Raw genomic sequence first — 22,675 nt, forward strand, 5'->3', positions numbered from 1 at the left:
AACATTTTTCTTTATTGTCGTCGTTCAGGCGTTACGGGGCGCTTGAAATTAAATCTCCGACTGTCGACCGTGCACCTCTTTCACCGGTGACTCCTGACTGGAACGCCTCAGTGCGTCACGGTTGTCGCTTCACTGGCGCTCCTCATTCAAGCGAGGGCGCTGTCTAGTCCGAAAATTCCAACAAACGCAAGCGGGAAAAATAAAACTAGCAAAATGTGCCCTGTTCTTTATTGAGTTCTGCCGGGGCTGTGCAAGCGAAAGCGTTAGCCCGTGACGTTCTTTTGTCGTTGCGTGATATAATTCTATATTAAAACCTGGGAAACAACTTTTAACGACCTGTTGCTACCCAGGGCTTAAAACGCATTGGTCCACGCTTAAAACACCTTGCATAGCTAATTCAGACAGCGCTGTTATTCTAAGAACCGCTAATTTGTCGTCGTATGCGAGAATAGGTTGCGATGTGCAGTTTCATGAGCGCTAACCGATCACGGCAGTGGAGAATGCGGTAGAGTACATAGTAAAAAAAAAAAAAAAGTGCAAATGCTTAAGAACAGTTATGCCAATCGAAATTCATCTGCCACTGGCAGCCTGACAGGAGCCTGGGCTTCACAGGCGTGTTGGCTAAAGAGAAAGCCACCGCTTGAACTTAAAAAATAAAAAAATAATAAAAAAATAAGACATGCATGTGGAGCGCACTGTCAAACAAACGGAATTGTACTCGGCATTGGTTATCGGTTAATAGGTAGTAATAGGTATTAATAGAAAACGCGTTGCGACACGGCTTTGCGTTGGGACACGGCTTAAGCCCAATCGCTTTATATTTTTTTTTCTAATTAAAAATAAGTAAACGTATTGTATATGCTGCGACAGACATAATAGGCTTTTGTATGTATGCTCTTGAATCAGTCTACCAACGTTTTCATGTGGAGAAAGTATATGCTGAGTAGTAAGCAACAGTTGGCAATGCTGCAGGAAAAAAAAAAAAAAAAAAACTGATCTAATATGGGGTGAAATTATTCTACTTCTCCCATTTAATCTGCAGACAATGTGCTCTTGGTTTTAAAGTTGCAGGCGTCTTACACTGTACTCGAAAGTCGATTGTCTTGGGAATACAATTTGCATATCGAGATAGGAGGAATGTTATTGGCTGGGTAGTGCGGAAGCTAGACGCTGAAAACAGCGGCGCGGAGAAGCTACGACAAAAGTGAATTCGGGCTCCTTACGCTCTCCATTTCATTTCTTTCTCAACGGCGTACAATCGAATAGATGCATGTTGCATATATGCGCAGACGGTGAGAAATGAAAAATTCTAGCGGCGCGCAGTGGCATGAGAGAAATATGATAATAACCTTGTCTAGCGCTTACCGTTATTGTGAGTTTACGCGACGCCTGCTAACGGCAAAAAAAAAAATCGGCACTTCGCAGGTCACTACGAACGTTGACGTCTCATGAAGGGCCCTTTGATCGAGCCGGTGTACCGCAAAACACCTATCAGACTTTATTTCCTTTCTTTTCATTAAGCAAGAGCAGGAAATAACTAACCCGGCTATAACACTTGCTTGTTATGCAGGTCGAGCGGCTTCATGCCTTCATGCTTAGCGGAATGATGTCTCCGTTGGACATGTTTCGCTGAGTCAAAAGCGAACCATGTCAGTGAAATTTAAAAATGTTAGGTAGCGCTGTAGTAGCAAAACAATAAAGCATTACAGGGCTAGCTCTCACATATCATCGTACTTGTAAAAGGGCAGGAAACACAACCGCGCACAGCTTAAGTACGGCCCGGGAGCTGACTGAAACTACGTTTGTTCGAAGCGTACCATAGAAATAGCATAGCTGACCGAGGTTAACCGGAGTGAGCGGGACTGGCACAATTGTAGGACGTGTAACCTCACTGCGCACGCTCGCCTTTGTACTGTTTAGTGGGTTTTATATAAGATAAAGTTTTTGTCGCCATTTCCCTGCGGTGTTTAGTAGCCTTTTCCTATCATCACTGCATAAGCGTAGGCCTCATTGCTCAGAGCGACTGTAGCTTCTTGACTTCACGTCGATAATTTCTTTCTGTCCGTGCTTTTTTTCTGTGCCCAGTGGAGCCGAACGGCATGGCCGAGGATGCCGATCAGGTGGATGCCTCGGCAGCCGCCTCGGCCGACTCGCCCCCGGTCACTCAGGACGGAGGCCTGCCGCCCTCTTCCGCCGCATCGACGCCCGTCGAAGACGGCTCCTCCTCGGCGGAAGAGTGCAGGTTGAGAGGTCTTCGAGATGTCAAGCTGCTGCGGCCCGTCCTGGTAGCTGCGGTGCCCGAGTCCCCTCCCTGTTCGCCCAACTTGGACGACGAGGCACCACTGCAGATCGACGAGGATGCCCCCACACCGCCCAGCCCGCCCTCTTGCCCGCCGTCCCCGCCGCCTCCGCTACCACACGTCGTCGCAGCCGCATCTTTGGGCGGCCCTGCAGCCGACTCGCCAGTTAGCCCCCGTCTCCGCTGTGATTTCATCGTCAACGGCCACGGCGAACCAGGCGGTGTCAGCAGTGCGTGGAGGTGGGCTTCTTTGTAAGCTTTAGAACACGAAATGCTTTTGGATGCCGTTTCCGACGCCCTACATCTGCCTACTTCGACAAAACTTGATCTTGAACTTTAAGAAGAAGAAGAAGAAGAAGTTTGCTTATTCATGAAACAGGTATTACATAAATAATACAGAAGGAGGTCCCAGAGCTCAAGGCTGTATCGGGACCTCCTATGGATGGATGTATAAACTTATGAAAAAAATATTATTGGTACAGCAAAAGCAGTCAAAAGAGGCAAAACCGGCGAACACAATATGGTAAAAACAAAAGAATATGAATTCAATACAAGCTCGAAAATTTCATGCGCGGCCGGTATTGTTAAAATTAAGTATACGAAGTGATACATATTCATACAAAGATACATATACAAAGTGATACGTCTTCCCTACGGGCATATGAAAACACTCATGAATTGAATGTGAACAAAGCGGTAAGTATATAAAGAAAAAACTTGTTTGAATGTGACACTATTGTGATAATACGGATAACAGTTGTTGTTTAAAACCGGACAGAGATGGGGATTGCTTGACATGAGAAGGGAGGTTATTCCAAATTTGTAAAGAAGCAAAAAGAGCCGTGTGCTTGCCGTAGTTTGTTCGAACGGTTGGTAATAGAAAATTGTTGTCCTTAGCAAATCTTGTTTGATTGTTATTGGTGAGGGCCTCCCTGTTGATTACAATTGAGGGTATGGTGTTGTGCACAGCTTTATAAAGTAGGATTGCGAGACTAGAGGTAATCAGTGAAGCGATCGGTAAAATGCTGTGCTCGTGAAGAAGTGATAGCGCTTCGCTGCGGTATGAACTGTAGGTTATTATACGTATAGCCTGATTTTGAAGGTGTTGCAGTTGATATAAATGTGATGGGTAAGTGTTTCCCCATGAAGTGATGCAGTAATTAAAATGACTGTGAACTTTGTCCGCGGCATGCTTTTCCTAAACCTGCGCTGGCAGCGTGGCGGAGCTGAGTCGTTCATACATAGTGCGCAAATATGAGTTTCTTTTCGGTCACTTGCTGTAATTGACCCAAGCTTGCCAAGATAACGCCACTGAAACTTTTGTATTGTACTGTTTATGTAAACCCCTAATCAAATCCATGTCCTTTAACTGAAAGCGAAAGTGCCAGATCGAAAAACACTGTCTTGCTTCGCAGGGATTCAGTGCAGTGCCGCTGCTTTCAAGATTGCTCTTTGGCGTTGGATGCATACTGATTAGGATCATTCTTTACGGCGATGAGTGGGAAGTTTAATTTTATTCCTGATTATTATTGCAAAGGTATGCTGATACAAGAGGTGGCACGAAGCATCTTTTTGTGACCTGTCCTTCACCAAGCGTTCCATCAAAAAGGTGCCTGGAAGGCGGACAGATTTAGCGGACAGCTACTAGTTAAAGCGTGGCCTGCAGGCATCCGTCTTTTATCAAACCACATATTTACCAAAAAATTAGATTAAGCAAATATTCTTCCTTTATTTTTGTTCTTTTTCACGGCTTTTCGCTCGCAATGTGATGATTCAGTAAACTATATACACTGTCATTGCAGTAGAGCCCTGCGCACATGACTCTTCTGGTAACTACTACTGCTGGACACTATGCGTTATGTAGGATATAAGATTAAATAGTTTCCTCGTCATTACAAAAAAGCATCTGTGACAAGCAACGGATCATGCTTATGCAAGATTGAAACCCCGATTATCATATAACAGAAGCGTTTATTCATCTTGTGTAACTGCTTCCACTCGGCCAGCGCTTGCGTTGTGTGTACTTCCTCGTCCGTCGTCTCTGTTCGCGCTGTATATTTCCTCAAGATAATAGAGATAAGTCGGCCTTCGGCCATTTATATCCGCTCATACAAAGAAAGCTTATTTCGGGCCATATGCTTTGTTTGCGACTCTGCAGCCACGTCGAAAGCGCCGCCAGTGAAGAAGCGACCAGCAGAGGTGGCAACCAGGAGAGGCGCAGACCGGGCGGTCCCCCTTTCGAGACTGAAGAGGCCAAGATCCGCGAATACCTTCGGCGCAGCGATACGGCCGTCATCTACCCGGAACCTGTGGAAGCCGCCAGCGCTCCTGACGTCACTCCCCAGCAACAAGGTACTGCGGATGCTTCAGTGTCTGTGCCTGATTGAATTTCGCGCCTGTGTCTACACACCTGAGGCCGATTTTCAGCTCAACGATAGACGAAATTACGTTTTCGCCATTTGCACCGAATACCGCAGATGCAAATAAGATACAGCCGAAAAGGCTGCACTCTTTTTAAACACCTGTAAATAACATATATATTCTGTGGTTCAGAATATATGCATGCTTTAATTTCTATTGCCTTTGCCATGTTGCTACGATCGCACGTCGCCTTCACAACAACTATGCCTTCGTTATGAACAGCTATTATTGAAAGAGCGACTGCAGCTTTCAGTTTATTTTATTTTTAATTCTTGAAATCGTAATGAGCTGGGGAACACTGGTCCCCAGGAAATAGGTACCGAAAAAAAAAAATTCTGGATGCGTCGACTGCAGCATTAATGCATAAGTTTACCAAACCTACGGTATAGTATGAACTGCCATAGAGGGTGTAGTGTAATAAAAGACCTTGCACAGGGCGCTACGCCGCGTCAAGGGAACGTTCGGCGATCAGTCGTAGAGCTTGAGTCAGCACACGCACGAGCGTCGGGGCGAGGGTTGTCGTCGTTGTCTTCCCTCACCGTCAGGCGTTAAATATGGTTGTCGACGTTCTATTCAGCATCAGGCGCTGAACATGGTTGTCGACGTTCTATTCAGCATCAGGCGCTGAACATTTCAGAGCCGAATACCTATCTTACAGTAGTATAAACGGCCATAAACTATCATAGAAGAAAATAAAACAAAAATAGCTTTGGTAGAAATTATAGGACAAAAAAGCCACACCATACAAGGGTCGAGAAAGATAGTAAACAAAGGCACCATATTACCCATCAACAAGTTTTGTTAAAGCAGCTTTCGCTCATATAAAAATTGGGGATGGCGTCACTCTAGAGATTCCTCTCCACCATGCCCGAACACCGAAAGCGCGGTCGGCGCGCGAGCCACCCACGCTCGCCCCGTTCTCTCCGCTTCCGGCAGCCCCAGCAGCAAAAGTCCGCTGCTCTTCACCTCGTAAAACATGACAAGTGGAACGAGCTGCCACCGTTTCCGCAATGGCGGCCATTGGCGCGTGCGCACGTGCGAGCTCAGCTCGCTATTCTCCCACATCGGCCGCGTGCTGTTGGTCCGGGCAGCCCTTTTGTGTGTACACTAAATCAAGTCTAGCGAAAATCGCGGCACCGCAGCCGAGGAGAAGCGGGTGCACACAAGGCAGCATTGTACCACGAGGTGGCGATAGTGCGTGCGAGCGCTCTCACAATAGCTTCGTTTTTGTCACGTGACCGGACGCGCGTGACCGTGGTAGTAAGTAACGAGCGCGGGCTGTTGGCCGCACGGAACCCATCGAACGCGCTGTTCAAGCGACACTTTGCCACTTGCTGTGCACACGTAGTGCGGACTGCTTTCCAAGCCCACTGCTGCCTCTTCAACCGAAGATACTACGGCGGTAGTTTTCCAATGGACCAACCCCGTAGGTTTCGTGCTTTTCCTCCTAGCTATACAGAGGGCGCGGGATGACTCGGAAAACCGAGCGCGCTTGGTCTGCTGTCGTGCGCACCGCACCGTGCCGCAACGTGCAGAGAACCTTGCGTCTCTTCATCTGTCCAGCAAAGGCAAGCGTTTGTCGGGCCATCCCCCGTTATAGGGAAGCATGGGCGGCGCCAAAATGCAGCGCTTCCGCTTCCGCTGACTGTGACTTCCGGCCTGCCAGCACTGGGCGCGTTCCCCACGTTGACGTGACGTTGGCGGGCAACTCACCGCGCCTTGACTCGTTGAGGCGCGTATAGAATATGGCTTCCACTCCTCCTTCCCGACCAGTCCCCCCTTCCCCTTCTGTTGTCCCCTCAGATCCTTGTTCTGGACGTCGGTGCGTGCCGATTTATGCCTCTCTCTTTTGAGACGCGTGCGGCCAGAATTAATTAGAGCACCCCTGAAGTGGCCCGAGCGGGGAACGGGGCTCCTGCAGCAGCGAATGCCGTCACCTCGTTTCTACCTCCCCAGCTGAGAGCGCTCCCGGCAACCTCGCAGCAGTTTCCCGTCCCTTCCCCACTATGTCTTCCTTCCTCACCATCTCCTCGCAGTTCCTTTTGGTCCCGCGCGCTTTAACAACGTCATGAACCCAGTGGCAAATGGATGGCTAACAAGCGGGCCCACCGCTCCACTGCCGGATGGAACGAATTGAAGAGAAAGAAGAGCGTCCTGGCCCGCCAACGCCGCGCCACGTATACGTTAGCGGCGGGAAGTGATATCCCCCTCACAATTTCTACCACAGCGAAAAACTTTCCCCGCGTCCCGTACGTAACCGTCCCGACGTTACAAATCGGAAGATGTCGCCGTCCCAACACCGCTCTTCTGCCTCTTTCCTTCATTCCCTGCTCCCCTGCTCGTCCCGGACATTTTCCTCCTCCCTGCGAAACATTAAAAGCGACTCGCAGCCCTCCTTGCGCTGGGCGGTGTGCCACCTCCCTCGCTCCATGGTTAAAAGCTCCCCCGGTCGACTCGACGACGTGCGAGCGCCCGCGCTTGCTTCGTGTGGCTGCAACGGTGGTGGCGTCGGGCTGACTCAGGAGCGGTGCCGTCGTCGGAGCCTTTTCAATCACGGCGTCTCTCGGTGGATGCCCCCCCCCCCCCCCCCCCCCCCCCCATCGCCCGCATCCGCGCTGAAGAGGAGAAGGAGCTGGGATGAAGCGTAGCCAGGAGGAGAACCCCGGGATGGAATATGGGCACGCCGAGCTGGGACGGAGCGTCGCTCTCTCAGGAAGGAAGCGACCCAAGGTGCCGCGCAAGCAGCATCGGCGCCTTCCCTTCCCGGCTAGCTTGATGTGAGAGCCTACAGGAGGTGCAGGGGTATCGCTGGAGTCTCTGCCGGCCCGGGACGAATTCGCGCTCTTTTGTCTGCTGGAAGCGGGAAAGACGTACAGATGAGGTAGAGGCATAAAGAGGGGAAGGTTTCCCCAACTCTCCTCGACGGGGTCCTGAATCATGCTTCCCGTGCTTCGGGCCGCCTGGCGCGCTGGCCTTTCCACCCCGTGTTCCCTACATCACCGCCGTGCGCCCGCTAGGCTCCTTTGCTTCCTGCGTCCCGCAGTGTCCGTGCCCTGTCGGTAGTGTTTTGAATTGTGCGCGTCGTTAGCTCTGATGTGGCTTTCACGCTCCCCTAGAGTGAGCCCCGAATTCTCATCTGTATATTGGGCGGTTTATCCCGCAGGGTGTTGTTTGAAGTTGTGTTTTTACCTATTATATATTCGCGCCTGCATGACTTAGGTTTTCATATCTTTAAATGCGGAAATGTACCCTTCGACGAGTTAGATGAACATGTTCAGATATATGTCGTCTGTAAAATTCAACAAAGCCCAATGTTAGGGCTCATGTATTCATATTTCTCTATCTGGCGTAACGGAATCATGCTTCATGAGTAATTTAGCGCATTTTACGCAGGTTGCGTGCAGTTCAAATGAATAAATAATCAGAGTTAACATTCACCTAATAAAGTTGCATAAGAAAGCTGTGCAGTTTTACTGCATCTGCGCTGTTGAGGATGAATTCACCTTATCCGAAGGGTTGGGACGAGGATTGATTGTGGCATTCCAGGAGGCGTTGTTTCTCAGGCGACTGAATTCGAATAAACAAAAAAGGTTTTCTTGTAAGCGCGTGTGGCTGTGCTCAGCTGGGTGTTAATTACGATCATTCCGTTTGATTAATTTCTTGCTATACATCACGGCTGGCATCTGATATCGTCATTTCTCATATATGGGGCTTTTCGAGTCACATATTTCTCCTTGAGTGAATATAATACATGGACTTAGTAAAGCTTTCAGTTAAGCGAGCTGGTAAAAGTTCATACTAGAGAAGCCCCTTGTTGTCCGCAGTTTTTCTTGGGCTGTTCTTCCAGTCTGTTCCTACAGGGAGTTTCTACCGACCTCGAATGGGCTTACACGTATTATTATTCGCGTTTCACCATTTCATACCTACCCTTTCTCAGTTTTGACTGTCTCCAGTTGTCTTCCTTTTTCTTTTGCTTCTCACCTCCCCTCTCTCTCTCTCTCTCTCTCTCTCTCTCTCTCTCTCTCTCTCTCTCTCTCTCTCTCTCTCTCTCACCCCCCCCCCCCCCCCCCCTCCCCCGCTCCACAGTTCAGTCCAGTTCAGTCGTTCAGTCATGACCGACTCTTCGTGACCCTATGGACCATGTCACGCCACGCTTTCCGGTCTCTCACTATCTTCCTAACATCACATATAACTTCATCTGCAGTGCCTCGAGGATGCCATCTAACCATCGCGTTCGCTGCCTACCCCTTCTCCGGCGACTCTAAACTTTTCCCAACATCAAATCTTTCACCAGCGACTCCTCTCTTCTCATCAGATGACCAAAGTAGCTGAGCTTTAACTTTAGAATTTGACCCTCCAATGAGCAGTTAGGGTTTATGGTCGGCAATATCGACTGATTTGATCTTCTGGCAGTCCAAGGAACTCTCAAGAGTCTTCGCCAGCACCACAATTCAAACGCGTCAATTCTTCGGCGGTCAGCCTTTTTCACAGTCCAACTCTCTCATCCATACATCAGCGCATACAGTAGCAAGCTATAACTTACTCTTTGTCCCCCCTTCGTCTGTGCCTTTCCAGAGGTTAAGTTCTTTCTTGCTTCGCCATCAAACCATCAATTGATCTTGTCGCCACAAGGTGCCGCATTCTTTGTACATACTTTTACGCACTTCAATCATTTCACTCCGAGACTAATCCGTGGCGCGTGTAACAAGCTGTGTGTGTCGGCACACGGAGGAGGCGAGGGTCAGGATTGCCCGCTCCATTCTCAGCGATGGATTTTTCAGAGAGAAAAACTGGAAGCAGTGTAATATTTTTCGACGAATAAGGTCGAAGTAATGCATTCCGCAAATTACACCCTTTCGCCACCCTCTCTCATAGTCACTCATGAATCCGCCCTGGGTTTCCGTGCCAATTCCGGTTCGAGGAAACTGCTTGCTTCTTCTTCTGCCTTGATATTTGGCACATGCCCACGAAAGGGGATTGGCCAGGGTTCAGTGTGGACTGGCAAATGTCCTACACAAACTGAATTAGTGCATTAAAGTCATTGACAACTAAACAAAAACTTAAGATTTAAGATCACAAAAGTGATTGAAAGAAAAAATACGAAGCGAAAATTTGGAATTTTGTAAATTTGGAATACAATTAGCAAGGGAATCTGTCCGTAGCTGTGATGTAGTTATGTAAGTACTGACAAATTTGAGGCAACGCAAATCCTTTCGCACTCGCACCGAAGGAGAGTAGAAGCGGGACCGACAACGTAAATCCCAAGCGTGCAATTGGAGTTTCTAAATGTACCCTTCTCTGATGTGAAAACCTTCGGCAAGCGAGTTGGAAGTGATCAATATTTTCAATCTCACCGCAAGCCTCACAAAGGTTTGTGAGGCTGATCCCCGCATCTACATAAATAACGATTTAGGCGAGGAATCCTGCATCTCATGAGAGTCATCGTTACCTCACACTGCCGTGATTTATATGAACGAACTTTCCATGAGTATATGAGATGCTGGTATTCGGCTGTAGATAGCGAGGGATCATTGCATGAAGCGGCTAGATATTGATAACGCTGGAAACGGGAAATTCCAAAAATGGTGATATTGCTGGTTGGTCGAGTCGGCCTCTTCTACACGGCGCGCGCATACATGCTACGAGAATGAAATGCCCGTTCAGATAAAAAGAGGAAGAGAAAAACGTATACAGGGCACATACCTTTTCACCACCCGTGATATGCTCTTCGATACTTCAATTTGTGCGACTCCTGCAGTAGTTCGCTTTCAACACATCTTCATGAGATTTCTTATAGCTCCGTGCTCTCAAGTAGCAGCGATTGTTCACGTCATGAGCTCCACTTGAGCGATTCCTGCCGCTGTCGGTTATTGTACGTGCGCGTGCGCGCCTTTGTCTCTCTCACTCTCTCTCTCTCTCTCTCTCTCTCTCTCTCTCTCTCTCTCTCTCTCTCTCTCTCTCTCTCTCTCTCTCAAGTTCTTCTAAACGACATATTTAATTTTGCGGAGCTGTTTGCAGAAAAATTGGCGCAGATGAGGGGAAACGATGCAATGCGGCTTGCGATTCAGTGTTCTATTTTTCCAGGATGTGAGGTAGCAGTAGTCTTAACGATAGCCGTCTGCTGGACAAGTACTGCATTAACTGCACTTGCTTCCCCAGGATTTCGCTTTTATGGCCTTGATATGGGCTGATTTTGACCGGTTATAAAATCCGATCGGAAGAGATTTCCAGTCCCATCAAAGTCGATGGCAAATTCGAAAAAAGCGAGAAGGTTTTCTATCCTTATCTTGATCTTATAAGGATCTTGCCTGAAGATGACCGCGGATGACAAGCACATTGCGCAGACAGAAGTAACGCCGTGCCTGTTTTCCTGGGAGGCAATGTCATTACACCTTTTGCTTCGTCCCGCTTCATCAGTAGAGTCATCTAGCCTGAAGGAGGTGCATTATTGGGAGCTCGTTCTACACTGATAGCTTTTCTGATGGGTCTTTTGGAGAGAACATGGTTTCCTTTTTTCCGCTGTGGTCATTTTGGAGTGAAATTGCTAAAACTGTGTTCAAGAAGCGTAAAGTCGTGGTTTCATTTCCTCAGCAAGCTCCATTTAAATCGCTCATTCATCACGATCGTCAAGACAAGAGTTTTTTTTTTTTTCTAGTATTTACATATCAGCATCTAGAATGTCTGTTTTCCTTTGTTTTCTTTCGTTTCTTTATTAATGAATCGCAGTATACTATCGAACCTACAGTGCACAGAATCTCATTGTCTCGGTTCACGCACTAGTCTATTTTGCACTGTTGTGTCAATTGCATTCGTGGTGTATTAGCAGGACAGCTTCCACGGTGTTTCACTTGAATTTGAATCGGCTAATTCATCCGTTTCATGGATAAATATTCGAGTCAGATGATCCGTCTTTCGAGGTGACATGATGCTGCTCATGTTTTTTGGACCCTTAATTGTAAGCACAGTATTTCCTTTGAGCACGCTATGTCTCTCAGAACATATCTCTCATGTTTTATTTTTGTTTTTATTTTGTTTTAGCTACCGGTGAATATAATTTTACTGTCTGAGAAACACACGGGCTAGCCGGCACGCAATTTGACATAGGACTTCGGAATGCTGTCGGGCTTCATATGATCTTCTTCGCGCATATATTTCAGCGCGCATACGAACATAAGCGTTTTCACAACACCGTTCCAGGAACCTTTGAAAGGATTAACGGGACGTGTGGCTATTGTTGAAAGTGCGGTGTTCTAGTCGCATGCTAGCTGCTCGCTCGCTCACTCACTAACTCACTCACTCACTCACTCACTCACTCACTCACTCACTCACTCACTCACCCACTCACTCCATTCACCCACTCCCTCCCTCCCTCCATTCACCCACTCACTCCCTCGCTCGCTCACTCACTCACTCACTCACTCACTCACTCACTCACTCACTCAGTTCAGCACCCTCTAGCTCACCAGCTCACTCACTCACTCACTCACTCACCCACTCACTCCCTCCCTCCCTCCATTCACCCACTCACTCCCTCGCTCACTCACTCACTCAGTTTAGCACCCTCTAGCTCACCAGCTCACTCACTCACTACACTCAGGTATACATCGATCACTCCAATCACCATTCACGCGCAGGACACTCCCACTGCATCTATTACCATGCAATCCGCTCCCCAAGCAAAGTTGTGGTCTTCAACAGCTTTCGCTTTTAAGAAAATAAAAAGCAGAGTGACACGGGCCTTTCGTTTCGATGTTGTCTGTATTTTAAAACTGCCTCGCCACACGGCGGGCATCGGCCAAACTTTTCTGCCCAGTGCCTGCGCCCTGTTTTCTGCTTCTTCACAGCACGCGCCCGACCCTCCCGCACTGTGCGTGGCGTGGCGTCTTTGCTGAAAGCGAAGCTCTACGTGTCCGGCATGCAAATCTGTCGACTTTATTAGGCGAACGACAAAGCCTTCCCTTTTCTTCGCCAGGATAAAGGATCTTAAGAAGGGAGGAAAAAGAGGGTAAGGGGCCCGGAGAAAGTTTAATTGGGAAGCGTGCGGAGAAGAAAGCCTCTCCTCCCCAGCCTCCGTGCGCGTGGGCATACAAGAAACGCGGGCTGGCCCGTTCCTGAATACCGGGAGGCAACAGCTCCACTTGTTAGCGCCCTTTTAACCCCCCCCCCCCCTCCCCCCTTTGCCTCGGCGGTCGTCGCGGTGCCTTGCATGCCTGAGAAGACAAGCCACCGCACGCATCGTGTGGTGGTCCAGCGTTGCTGTAAGCCCAGCGCAGCGGCAGCCGGAACAGAGGCCGCGTGCGAGCGCAGTGGGCGGCGGGCGCAACTTAAGCGATTGCCGCGGGCGGCAATGTGGCGCCTGCGAGTCGTATGGAGAGACCGTTTACAACCCGGTCGGGTCTCCGCGCCGTCGTTTAATGCCCGCCCAATCAGCTCGGAGGCCGCCGCCGATGCTGCTCGAGCCGAGTCCCTTCAGGCTGCACGAACGGGACCGGGCTGTGAACGGGTCATGCAAGATGGGTTAGGATTGCAGAGGGTCGGAACTCGCTGGTTTATAGAGCGTACCATATTGAACTTGGTCGCTGGTTACTGGGGAGATTTCCTTTCTGTTTTTCTTTGCGCTGAGGAGATGTGTGACCAAAGTCTGCGCTAAGTGGCGCGCTCCACGTAGAGACGTTGCTCGGTCGTGAGAGACAGGGGCAAAAATATCTGACCTGAAGATTTTGATAGAGCGACCAAGCAAATATAACTTTCGCTGCTCTTACGGTGAGTTATTATGAATACGCCATTCGCCCAGAAAACAAGTTTCGAGTGCGCACATCGATTATTTACGCTGCATTATTTGTCACCTCCTCTTGAGTCCTATACTCGTGATTCGTCAGCAAAATTTGCAAGCTTTGCAATGTCTTTCTGTCTGACCTCAGAGAGAGATTAAAACCCAAATTTCGAAACGCTGCATAGTGTTGAGAGTGCGCTCACTGTAATCAGACACTGAACGATGCAGCATTAGAAGAGGAACGCAGAATTTCAAGCGCTTCTTTGTTTGCATGGCACATGGTTGGGCGAAACGTTCTACAGCTCGCTTTTACAAACGCGAACTTAACATACGGCCTGAGCCAGGGAAAAGGACGCCTCGATAGACATTTTTCAAGCCTTCTCTGAACACTCTACGAGATAGCAGTTTAGCTTGAGACAGTCTTGTACGAGCGCCTAGCCTAAGAAGCAAGCGACGAGAGGGGCCGAACATTTCGTGTTGCTTTACGTCAAGAAATCAGTGTTTTCGATCGAGCTATCGAAATTGAATTGTTGTAGACGTCCTGCATCTATTAAGGTTGTCCGTGTTTAGACCGAGGCAGCCATGTTTTGTACTGGCTCTAATGTGCACGCAAATCAGCCAGTCTTTCCGATGAGATGGCTCGTTTTTCTGCTGTGAACGCGAAGCACTGAATCAAGAAGAGCCCAGACGCAGCTACGTGGTGGCAAACGTGCGGCTGTGAGGCGCCAGCCGTATAGTGCATTGTACAGCCTACATTGAAGTTCAGCTGCATGGATTCAGTTTTTGCGTGTATACTTTACGCCAGCCGTATAGTGCATTGTGCAGCCTACGTTGAAGTTCAACTACATGGATTCAGTTTTTGCGTGTATACTTTAATTATAGTGCTTACTTCAATGCCCCGGCCATTTCATCGGCCGGAATGCAAACGCGAATATCATCTACGAATATCAGGATACGCCAACCTAAATTTAACCTTTCTTTGAACTTTGCACCTTTTATTTGTATTTTCTGGAATGCATAGTTCTTGATGATCTGATTGTATACGTTCTTTCCAATTTGCTCTTTCGACCGGCTTTCGTGACAAAGTGTTACCGCGAAGGGTATACTATTCAGAATGATCTGACGTATACGAACTTAGAAATAGGGATCGCGATATGGTGGACGGTACCAGTCAGCACATCTGGAGACGGGAAAGAGAGGAAATGCAACTGCTCCAAAGATGGAGCTACAGTAGATGGGCAACTCTAGACGGGAAGTCAGCCAGCAGGCAGTGGTCATCGCGTACGCGCCGCCATAGCGGTATACATCCAAGCAAAGGACCCTAAACAGACCCGACGAAAAGGTCGGGCTTTGCCAGTTCGTAGTGGGAGTGGGAGGGCAATTGAGATACGTGGATGCTGCTCAGAAGTGGGCGTCAAGAAGGGGGAGAATACAGCGAGAAGAGGAGAGCGCGGCAATGGCACTGCTGAAAGAGGAGGGGGAAGACGGGTAAGCAAGGAGGGATGCGGCGCGGATGACGGTCTGCGCGACGGTGTCGTCTTCTTCCTCCCTTGGCAATCGGGGGACGCGCGGAGAACTATCCGCCCTCATAAAATAGCGGGCTCCGGAGACGTGAGGTGCTGTCTTAACTGCAGCGCCATACTGGGTCCAACCTTCCAGAGAAAAGTATTTCTCTCTCGCCACCAAGTCCGGGATGTCCATCTCCGCTGGGGAGGACACCGCTGCGATTGGCGTCGTGGCACGCGGCGACGATGCTATGGCGCGATGCGAAAGGGGTCGCCGTGAAAGTCCATCGGTGCCCGTAGCAGCCCCGCCGTCGTTCGAGAAACTCGTTGAGGTCATGCGTCTAGCCACGGAGCGGCAGTCGCGCAGGTTGTATCGTGAGCGACGTGCTGGTTTGTACCTACCTTCCACGTGACTTCACTAGGCCCCATCTGTTATTGACCATCAATGGCTTTCAATATTTCATAGTAAGAATGAACAAAGATTGCGTAAATTCTATTTAACCAAAATTCGGCAGAACGGAAAGGCATAGACTATACGTATGCAATTGCACTGCTGGAACTGATCATATCGGCGTACTGTCTCTCTAGTTGTTCTGTGCATGCCACATCTTGCTTGGTCGTGACCATAGCTGTGATAACCGGGGCTAGTTTCGGCTGCGGACGTGTGTATATGTTTGCGCCCTGTACCGTGCCTCCCCCTCAATAACAACAGACCGGGTAGCGTAGATAATTGGCTCCAGGTTTCGGATTGCGTCCGGATTGACCTTGCGAACGAGCTAGACGCAGACTGCCGGCCATCTTTGCTGCATTCGTTGTACTTAATATGAACCCTTTCGTATATATATATATATACAGTCGGCAGAGTTTACTCTCACCGTGACCTTACTTTCCCCTATACTGAATGTATTCGTTGTTTGCGTTGTTCTTAAGGAAGGAGCCCGAGGAAATATTGGTCTTTTATTCCGCCCGGAACTTTCACGCAAGTATAATGAGAGTATAAGCTATGCATGTTCGACAACGCTATGTTGTGTGCATGCACACCCACTCGCTGAGCGGCTGATCACCTTAAATGTAACGCTCTATTTTTAGTTCAAGTCACGATCACAAAGTTATTACGTCTCTTGCGGATGAAAATATAGTGTCTGCTGCTGTGGGATCGTATTCTTAGCTCGACCCCGTTGACGGCATTTACATCGGCCTAGATTTTAAAAGCTCTCCTACTGGTTGTTAGGCGTGTTTGGAATATATTTAAAAGAAGAAAAAAAAATCCAGGTCGTCGAAATTTTCTGTACACCTCCACTGATCCATTCCGCGGTGTACACAGAGAGCTCGATTTGATGATTCGGTGTGAATGGATATTGCTTCACGTCTATGCACACATTATTGTTCTGTAAGACGGAGAGGATGAAACGCAAGGAAGATATTCGGAAATCGCTGCGTATCAGCGCTCAGAATGTTTAATTAAAGACGTACCGCTAGGTCTTCCGCGTCCATGATGCAAATTGTAGTGTACTCTCACAGCTACACGCCTCGTGACACGGGATATAACCATGCATTCAGCCACTCTTCTCCCTACTTCTCCATGTTCGCAGTCGTCATAAGCGCCATCTATGGAAATGAAATCGGTCACAACACCACTTTTCGTAATAGTATAGGTATACGTTGTATGTGCGTATATAGGGCTTGTCATCGCTGTTCTCACTTATGCCGGTTTCCATTCGTCCTTTCATTAACGCCAGAAAAGTCCTGCGGTGGTCACTAGAGGCCGCACGCCGTTCTTGCTACAAAACTAAAATACTACAAAGCCACATTTATTCACGCACTTGTCTTTAAAGAGGCTGCCACCACTTCACTTGCTCCCTCACTCCGTCTCGAGAAGTTTAATTAAGGCCATTGACGAGCGAGTGATAAATTGTGCACTTTTTTCCCCCGCCAAAACAAGCTCCGAAAACGCGCACAGAAGGGCAGGAGCTCACGTGAGGCGCATGCACACATCGGTTACGCACGGCGCCGCTCGCGCCAGCTAAGAAATTTTGCGGGAGGAAACTCATTCGCCGCAGTGCCTCGCGGTCTCTTTGTTTGGGAGTCCCGCTGCAGCCTCGCTTTGGGAGAAAGGGGGGAGAAAAGGGGAGGCAGGAGGGAGTTGTTCGCTTGTAACGAGTGTTGCGCCTACCTCAATCTCCCCGCGGCCGCACGATGGTGATGCGGTTGTGTACGGGCCGGCCTGTCGCTGATTAATAGTCGCGCCAGTCCTGGACCTCAGACGCCAGGAGTGATGATCCTCCATACTGGGCCTGCTGGGCTGGACCCCGAACGGGTTCTCTTGCGCGCAGTCTAGGAATTTTTTTCCTTTGTTTTATTTATCTTGGCTTCTGAAGGCGCACGATCATTGTGCCAGTCAGTCAATTATATGCAGCTAGGTGGAGGGCGAACCCGGTTCAGTGTGTTGTGGCCAGAATCCTCCACTTCATTTCACCAGGAGTGTATAAACCCCCAGTAGATTCCGTGTTACTTATATTTAGATAATTTTGCTCGTAACAAACTTCGTCCTATCTGCTTCTTCATGGTCTCCAGGTGAACCATAAAGAAAAAAAAGCCGAACGACTTTATAAACTCATGGTGTACGATTTAATCCAATATCCTCAAAAATCTCGTGCGTGGCGGGAAAGAGAGCTCGAAGAATTTCTTCTTGAGCTTTTCCAGCATATTTTTCCTCTCCTGCAGGCCGTGAACTTACCCTTCGTACCTCTTTCTTTTATGGTAGCAGAGTAAGGAAGTATAAGAGTCAGAATGAGGGGGGGGGGGGGGGGGGGGGGGTGCGCTAACAACTCCAAGAAAATTTGTGGCCGCTGAACTTATTACTTTCGTTTCCCCTAAAATTTTCCCAAACTTAGTGACTCAAGAGAGTTTCTAAGTTCGGGGTAGTTGCTATCTAATGTTGGTCTCTTGTCCTATATGGTACGCAATCAGTGCTCCTCAACATAAAACCATTCCGCAGCCTTACAGGCAAAATTATTATTTCTTTAGTCTGCTTTTTGTTTTTTTGTTCCACTGATGCTGCAAAAGACTGATATTTAACATTCTCTTTTAGTTCAACGAATTCCTCGCCGCATGAACCCTCAATAATCTTTCACCCTGGTTCGCGAGTTGTCACCGATGCGAGGGCAGCTGACGTAAAACCACTTTAATTGCCACGAACTTTGAGACAAGATGGCCGCAATTTTTTTAAATTTTATTTTGCAGTAACTTTGCTTCAACGTTGAACAACCACGCAATAAAGGCTATCCTTTCAAAAACTTGATTGTGCAGCCGAGATTGCCAGCTCGCCGCCGACGTGACGTGCTCACGAATAATCTTCGGTGATCGGATTTGTTCCTTGTCTTGGAAGCTTCATCCGGGCAGTTAATGATCTCGTGGAGAAATAATATGGAGAGCAAAGTAACTCGAGCTGAGAGGAAGTGACCCACGTCGTAGTGAAGCTTTAATGAAGGCTAGAAAATAAATTAAACGTGATAAAATTGCGATTAGGAAACATGACACAGCTAGCGGTCGAGAAACTGATCAAGGTCTTCAGTGTGTGACTGAGTTGACTCATTTTTCCGCATTACAGACTTTTTCCTTACATACGAGTAACATTTGGATGCTATGGCATGATAGTATAATAATCGATAGCAATATGCAGCTAAAATTATTTGCTGATACTGCCAATAAATCGAAGTGTTTGCGCCGTCTGCAATGAAACACTTTCCTATGATATAGTCTTCGACGAATTCAGTAGACAAGAACCGTATATATAGGTATCTTTTAAAAGATAACTACAAACTTATACTGAATTCATCATCATCATCAGCAGCAGCAGCAGCCTGACAATACCCACTCCAATTAACCTGGTATATACTGAATTACTGAATATTGAATTAATTATTTGTATAAATGATTTTAGCAAAACTTTCCCTATGATTGCTTCTATTAGCTGCTTCTATTAGCTGCTTCTATTAGGGACAATAAGTACTCATAGATGCCTCACCCAGCAACGAGGCAGGTGGACGACCTTTCTTTCCTTGTTTAGACTGCTTTCTATCGGTGCTCTCAAAAGTGTCAATCGATTGATGCTTAGAGGAAAGATACATTGTCGCTTACTCCGGACTGGCTGCCTGATCTAGTTTTCATTGTCTAAAGTGATGATTTATTTACCTCTTTCACCCATTTTTTTTTCTTATATGACTTTCAAAATGGTAAACCATTTCTCGCTACCGGCGAACTTCCGAATACGTGGCAAACAAAAAAGGATAGTTTATATCCCCGTATACGAACAGCCAGCGGCCACAGCCGGCTCTTTCACATTCATGTCCCGCTCCGTTTTATTTCCGTGCCGACTGGCGACGGGACAGCGGGTTCATTTTTAACCATTTGGCCGCCGATGGGACATCCTTAACGGTCGAGAGCCGTCCCCGCCCGTCCCACTTGTTGTTTCCCGAGCCGACTCTCTCGGCTCTCGCCTTTCCTTATTTTCTTTTTTACTCTCTCTTCTCAGATTGTGCGTGTGTATGTACGTTTATTTTTCTAGCGTTCCTTCTTTCTTTTTCTCTCATTCCCTCTATTCTGGGTATTTCTGTCTTCGTCTAGTCTGTTGGACATATCCTAAGCGATGGTTCGGCACTTTCTCGCGGAAAACGACGACAGCTAAACTGTTGCCTGTCTGTGAAGTCGCCGCCGGTTGCCCTTTCTAGGGTTTGCTGCACGACAATAATTTCGATATTGATCTTTTTCTTTCCTTAATGCTTTGAATTTATTCCTTTGTTCTGTTTTAGACATGCTTTTGTAATATCCCCATCTCCATATTTTAATTTAGCCTCAGTGCGTGGCTCGCGTGCATCCCCATTCGTGCTCTGGTTTATTTCTTTTTTCACCAGTATGAAGCAGCATGCCAGGGTCACATTAGCGTCATCCTACCTTTCGATCTTTCTGGTCAATAAATTACTCTCTCTCTCTCTCTCTCTCTCTCTCTCTCTCTCTCTCTCTCTCTCTCTCTCTCTCTCTCTCTCTCTCTCTCTTTTTAGCCACTTCCTTATTGCTAAAACAGGTCTCAATCTGCTGTGTCTTTCTCTTGGACATTACAAGCGGCGAGTGTGCTAAAAGGTGTGCGGCTGACACAAGAGATGCGATGCCGCCTTCACAGAGCGCCTGAATTATTGCATGAAAATTTGCTCCTTTAAACCCATGCCGCTTGTAAGAGAAGTCAAGTCGATCGCATTACTGTGAGTGCGAACGTACATATATAGGTTTCTTGCTCTACAGACAAGCTTTTGACGCCTGCGTGTTATTCGCCTTCCGTAAGGTTCTGAAAAAGACCTTGACGTGCGAAGAATGCGATCCTCAAATATCACACTGTTGCTTAGCGTATAGTGTGTCTAGCCTAGTAGCCTAGACTCGCGCTACTTGAAATCATGTGTCATTTAAGGGCGTGTTTAGTGAGACCTACCAAGCCATTTTTTAATGGCAAGTATAAGCAACGAGGTGTTGATATTCTAGTGCCATCTTATGATTGAAAAAGGGGAACAAAGTTCCTTCTGTCAAACAGCCGCCACGATCAACCTCTGTTTTTGTCGTATACATGATTTGTGCGTTCTATTTAAACTGTGTAAACAAAATTTAGAGGCGCAACTTGTAGATTTTCTAACTAAATAAAAGAGCGCGGAGTTGTACCGCGTGCCTCTGGTTACCATTTGTTATTTGCATAAATTGCAAAAAATACTGCTGCCGTCTGAGTCTGCCTCGTTTTGTTTACACATTTTATAAAATACAGACAAAAGTATACAGGGCATTATGTACACTTGACTCTGTGAGTAGCCTATAGACAAAATGAAATGTATAATTATATGACTCTAGTTTATAGGCATTCTAAACATTATCTATCGCCAAAAGGAACTTACAGCTTTATAGAATATGGTCTGTAGGTATAGATTGTTATAAGTGAAAGGAAATTTATACACTATAGATAGCCTGTTGACAAAAAGTTATGAAGGGTGCATTGGCCTATAGGTAATGCGATATTGTACACAGGTAAAAGAAAACGAAGGCTGTTTTAGAATTCTCTCTCTCTCTCTCTCTCTCTCTCTCTCTCTCTCTATATATATATATATATATATATATATATATATATATATATATATATATATATATATATATATATATATATATATATATATATTTATAACTGTCTACAGACTTTCTATAAGCAAAAAGAAATAAAGGGGACAATACTGTATACAAAAGGTAGACTATAAATTTTTTTATACGCAAAGAGAAACGTGTAATGGATGACAATGGAGGCAGAAAAAAGTGTAAGAAGTCTATAGACCATTTTTACAAGGCTGAAGCCTATATTTGACGCATCTGATTGTTTTATATATTTATAAGTTACAACCGGCCTTTGCTGTCAGTCGCGTATACAGCTTCTACCACTGTAGATGCATTAATGATATCACTCACAATATGCGCCCGTATTACACAAAAAGAGAGACTGGAGAGATCCACTCACTCTGCAGTGAATTAATCAGCATGAAACAATAAAATGATGAGAAAAATGGAGTTTTCCGCACCATAAAACTGTATGCATAGACGATGGCAACAGCGCGTATGAAAAGATCGTGAAACTGTGTCCAAATGTAATGAGCAATACTTTGCGATTTGTTTCCAAAGTTATGTTTACAATGTATGTTTCCTCGCTGCAAAGAAAAAGATGTTATTCGCATAGCAGAAAACTTCATGCCCGATGCTTCTCAAAGACAAGCCAATATTTTTGTTTCTTCTGCATACAGCCTCACAATTTGGGTTGTGCACAGGTATTTAGAAACATCTGCTGTAGAAGATGCTGTAGAAGATGCTGTAGAAGATGCTGTAGAAGATGTTTCTTTTTTTTTCACATTTTCTGACCAAACTCTTCATGAGATTGTGAAATAGATTGCCATTAGGTACGTAAAACTGCCATGTTAAGTTAGTAACAAAGAGGATGTTTCTTTTTATCTCAATAAACATAGCTTGGAGGAACCTCGTTAAATCTAATATTGAGTGATCCACTACCAAGAAGGTCTTTTATTTTACTAAGACAGCCAGCTGAAAATGGAGCGCACCTTTATAATAAAGGGCACGCATTGTCATTGTACAGCGCTACTTAAACTTGGGGAGGACGGCACTTGGCATAGTTTTGTATGGCTCTGATAATTTTAACGTAATGAAGCTCTGGAAGCCTCGTTATAGTTATGATTGAGTACTGCTATATCAGCCAGGCCATTTATTTCTGGAAATAATGAGCTATAGAGAACAATAAAGCGCACCTGTATCGAGCGACATACTTTACCTTTGCGTAGATTTGACAGCATGGAACGTAAAAGAAAATACTGCTATTCGCAGATTCTTGAAATGTCACCGACATGCCTTAGCGCATAAAAGCTAATCAGCCGCGGCTACAGATCATCAAAACAAAGCGGCCTCATATTAAGTCATTTTGATACCTAACGAGGGAGCCGCGAGTATAACTTGATAGTTAATAAAGGCTTCCCAAAATACAGAGCTTAACAACTTGCAATTTCCTACGAATGTCAAGTGCCCTAAGCACATCTTATACGTTCTCGTTCGTTGCGTCGTGTCACATTTGGCGCTCTGTCAGAGGTGACT

The 22,675-nt window shown here is 46.9% G+C and overlaps 1 protein-coding gene and 3 long non-coding RNA genes across 6 annotated transcripts in view; 2 read left to right on the forward strand and 2 right to left on the reverse strand.

The window, feature by feature from the left end:
• Positions 1-10,569, reverse strand: part of LOC146185768 (uncharacterized) — a 180,943-nt gene extending 170,374 nt beyond the window's left edge. For both annotated transcript variants that reach the window (XR_014708035.1, XR_014708036.1), the window contains exon 1: positions 10,424-10,569. This is a non-coding gene — a long non-coding RNA (uncharacterized LOC146185768). The remainder of the gene's footprint in view (positions 1-10,423) is intronic.
• zfh1 (Zn finger homeodomain 1) overlaps positions 2,092-22,675 on the forward strand; it is a 195,014-nt gene continuing 174,430 nt past the window's right edge. For both annotated transcript variants that reach the window (XM_084606691.1, XM_084606692.1), the window contains exons 1-2: positions 2,092-2,539; positions 4,458-4,651. In XM_084606691.1, coding sequence (XP_084462817.1) covers positions 2,100-2,539; positions 4,458-4,651 — 634 coding nt within the window. In that variant the 5' untranslated portion in view covers positions 2,092-2,099. The remainder of the gene's footprint in view (positions 2,540-4,457; positions 4,652-22,675) is intronic.
• The window catches only part of LOC146185770 (uncharacterized), a 39,618-nt gene continuing 35,159 nt past the window's right edge, over positions 18,217-22,675 (reverse strand). Inside the window, exons 2-3 of the long non-coding RNA XR_014707817.1 lie at positions 21,601-21,726; positions 18,217-18,489 (exon numbers count right to left, since the gene is read on the reverse strand). This is a non-coding gene — a long non-coding RNA (uncharacterized LOC146185770). The remainder of the gene's footprint in view (positions 18,490-21,600; positions 21,727-22,675) is intronic.
• The window catches only part of LOC146185771 (uncharacterized), a 37,251-nt gene continuing 37,217 nt past the window's right edge, over positions 22,642-22,675 (forward strand). The window contains exon 1 of the long non-coding RNA XR_014707818.1: positions 22,642-22,675. This exon is cut by the window's right edge and continues 25 nt beyond it. This is a non-coding gene — a long non-coding RNA (uncharacterized LOC146185771).

The sequence above is a fragment of the Amblyomma maculatum genome, chromosome 6 (genome assembly GCF_055883805.1).
Source record: "Amblyomma maculatum isolate TAMU_Amacu chromosome 6, ASM5588380v1, whole genome shotgun sequence".
NCBI lineage: Eukaryota > Metazoa > Arthropoda > Arachnida > Ixodida > Ixodidae > Amblyomma > Amblyomma maculatum.